Source organism: Merops nubicus, unplaced genomic scaffold, assembly GCF_000691845.1.
Source record: "Merops nubicus isolate BGI_N331 unplaced genomic scaffold, ASM69184v1 scaffold30580, whole genome shotgun sequence".
Taxonomy (NCBI): domain Eukaryota; kingdom Metazoa; phylum Chordata; class Aves; order Coraciiformes; family Meropidae; genus Merops; species Merops nubicus.
This window is the reverse complement of record NW_008584044.1, coordinates 21190-24507: the sequence shown is the minus strand read 5'-3', so window position 1 is coordinate 24507 and position 3318 is coordinate 21190. Positions and strand designations below refer to the sequence as shown.

Sequence of the window (3318 nt, the reverse complement as noted above, 5' to 3'; positions counted from 1 at the left end):
GGGGTGCCCGGGCTTTGCAGATGCTCCTCGCGAGCCCCCCGGCAGCTCGTTACCTTCTGGGTGTTTTTGGCAGGCGATGCCACACCTCCCGAGGACACTGGGGACATCGGGTTGTGCTGAGCTCGGCAGCTTTTCCCCGGCGCACCGAAGGCACCAGCCAGACGCTCCTCTGCCCTGACGCGCGGATCCGCAACGGCGCCCGGCAAGACTCTGTCTCTCTGTCTCTCTGTCTCTCTTTCTCTCTCTCTCCAGTCCAAACCATTCCAAGACCTGACTTCCACCATCTGGGAATCTAACCCCTTTTTTTATGTCCCTTCTCCTTTTCCTGCGATGACTCACCATTATTTTTAACTTTGAAGAGAGAGGAAATTATGGGGATCTTGGAAGCCTCTCTTTCTCTCTAGGATTTCCCCAGGGTCAGATAATCGGTGTTACTAAGAGACACTAAGATTTGGCTTCTCCAGGTAATGTGATTCGTTTTCTGTGTGCCATGGTGGTTTGCAGAGGATGACAGGAGCCGGGACGCCAGCGGTCGAGGAGGGGGACTGCAGTGGTCCACCGGCGGCTCCGAGCAGGGAGGGCAGCATGTCACCTTGCCACCTCACGGCCGGGGCAAGAGGAGTGGGAAGGTGTGGAACCTAAAACCGGAGCCCCTTAGGAGGGTTGGTGGCCTGAGATCGCCCACTTTGACGTTAACCCTTAGCTGCATGCCTGGAAATGAGCTGAGCCCGCGCCGCCTCTCCCCGGCACCCCGCGGGGTCCCCTCGCCACGCTAGGGCTGGACCGGGTTATTCTTCTCCCTTCCTTTCCTACCCCTTCTCACCCCCACCTCCCAAATTCCTTCTTTTTGCTGTTGTTTTGAATTAGAATTTTTATTCTGAGCCAGAAAAAGTTCGGGTTTGCCGAGGCTGGTTTTTCCCTTGCTGGTTTGGAGTAGGTGACAGCCTGGAATAGGTGACAGCCTGGAATAGGTGACGGTTCCTCAGGTGTTTTCTCTCTTCCACCTGATGGTTTAGTTGGGAGTTGTGGAACTCTGTCCCAGAGAAGGCACATTAACCCCCCCGAGGCAGGGGCTAGACGTGCTAGCGAAGGGAGCTGCTCTCCTCCCCCCAACTTTATTTCATCTCTCTCTTTCTCAGCAGGGACGATTTCCTTTCCTTTTTTTTTTTTTTTTTTAAAATTTTCTTTTCTCTTCTTTTTTTTTGTTTTTGATCTCATCCCTTCGCCTTTTCATGAGACTCTTCCAAACCTACGTACCTGTCCTTCTGCAGGATAGTTACCCTGCCCTGAACCCGATCCCACCGCCGGGCACTGGGAAGAGTTTAGCATAAGGATTTCTTTTAAAGCCCAATATGACAGTTGCTACTGGAGATCCTGCAGATGAAGCTGCAGCTCTTCCCGGTCACCCGCAGGACACGTATAACCCTGAGACTGACCATGAGTGCTGCGAGAGGGTGGTCATCAACATTTCGGGGCTGCGCTTCGAGACGCAGCTCAAGACGCTCGCCCAGTTTCCAGAGACCTTACTAGGGGATCCTAAAAAAAGAATGAGGTATTTCGACCCGCTCCGGAACGAGTATTTCTTTGACAGGAACAGACCCAGTTTCGATGCGATTTTGTACTATTACCAGTCTGGGGGGAGGTTGAGGAGGCCGGTGAACGTGCCCTTGGACATCTTCTCTGAAGAGATTCGTTTCTACGAACTGGGGGAAGAAGCGATGGAGATGTTTCGGGAGGATGAAGGCTACATCAAAGAAGAGGAGAGGCCGTTGCCCGAGAACGAGTTTCAGAGACAAGTGTGGTTGCTCTTTGAGTACCCCGAGAGCTCAGGCCCTGCCAGGATTATAGCTATCGTCTCCGTCATGGTGATTTTAATCTCCATCGTCAGCTTTTGCCTGGAGACGTTGCCCATTTTTCGGGATGAGAACGAAGAAATGCACGGCAGCGGGCTGAGCCATCCCCCCTACTCCAACAGCAGCATGGGCTACCAGCAGTCCACCTCTTTCACAGACCCCTTCTTCATCGTGGAGACGCTCTGCATCATCTGGTTCTCCTTCGAGTTCTTGGTGAGGTTTTTCGCCTGCCCCAGCAAGGCTGGGTTTTTTACCAACATCATGAACATCATCGACATCGTCGCCATCATCCCCTACTTCATCACCCTAGGGACAGAGCTGGCCGAGAAGCCCGAGGATGGTCAGCAAGGCCAGCAAGCCATGTCCTTGGCCATCCTCAGAGTCATCCGGCTGGTCAGGGTCTTCCGCATCTTCAAGCTCTCCCGGCACTCCAAGGGGCTGCAGATCCTGGGGCAGACCCTCCTCCTGGGTCAGACCCTCAAGGCCAGCATGCGGGAGCTGGGCCTGCTCATCTTCTTCCTCTTCATCGGCGTCATCCTCTTCTCCAGCGCCGTCTACTTCGCCGAGGCCGACGAGAGCGAGTCCCAGTTCCCCAGCATCCCCGACGCCTTCTGGTGGGCCGTGGTTTCCATGACAACTGTTGGCTACGGAGACATGGTCCCCACGACCATCGGGGGCAAAATCGTGGGGTCCCTGTGTGCCATCGCTGGGGTATTAACCATTGCCTTACCAGTGCCCGTCATAGTGTCTAACTTCAACTACTTCTACCACCGGGAGACGGAGGGAGAGGAGCAGGCTCAATATCTGCAAGTAACCAGCTGCCCAAAGATCCCCTCTTCCCCTGACCTAAAGAAAAGCAGAAGTGCCTCTACTATTAGTAAGTCTGATTACATGGAGATCCAGGAAGGCGTCAACAACAGCAACGAGGATTTTAGGGAGGAGAACTTGAAGACAGCCAATTGCACCCTCGCTAACACAAACTATGTGAACATCACCAAAATGCTCACCGATGTCTAGGCGCTCCAAACCTCGTCACCTATTCAAAGCTGACGTGGAACCACTGCAGATATCGAGTGCTGCTCTGCATTGTAGTTAATACAGTATTTTCTACGGTGTATATTTGGTTCTGCATGGGAAGCAATAGCTGTGTAAGTGACTTTAAACCTTTGATTTCCACACCGAATAAGCGTTCGTGCAGAGAAAAATAACAACAAACCCAACCCCTTTAATTTCCCCTTCTCCCATCCCAGGCTTTCCAAAGAGAGGGAGCGACTGGGCGACTCGAGCAACGGGATGGGGATGCGGGAGGCAGCTCGGGGCCACCCCCGGGTACCACAGATGCCAGTCCCTGGCCCCTGAGCTGGGTTTTATCCAGCTTCCAGGCGTGGGGAACGGCTGGGAAAAGGTCAGGCAGAGCTTAGGGCAGGGGAGATGCAGCCGTGGGTCTGAATTGCTTGGAGGCTCG

General features: G+C 53.9%; 1 protein-coding gene across 1 annotated transcript; it reads left to right on the top strand.

The window, feature by feature from the left end:
- Positions 1-1306: 1306 nt before the first annotated feature.
- Positions 1307-3156, top strand: KCNA2 (potassium voltage-gated channel, shaker-related subfamily, member 2). Its single transcript, XM_008942991.1, has one exon. It carries the CDS (start codon positions 1353-1355, stop codon positions 2868-2870), a length of 1518 nt encoding a protein of 505 aa, XP_008941239.1. The 5' UTR covers positions 1307-1352; the 3' UTR covers positions 2871-3156.
- The last annotated feature ends 162 nt before the right edge of the window (positions 3157-3318 follow it).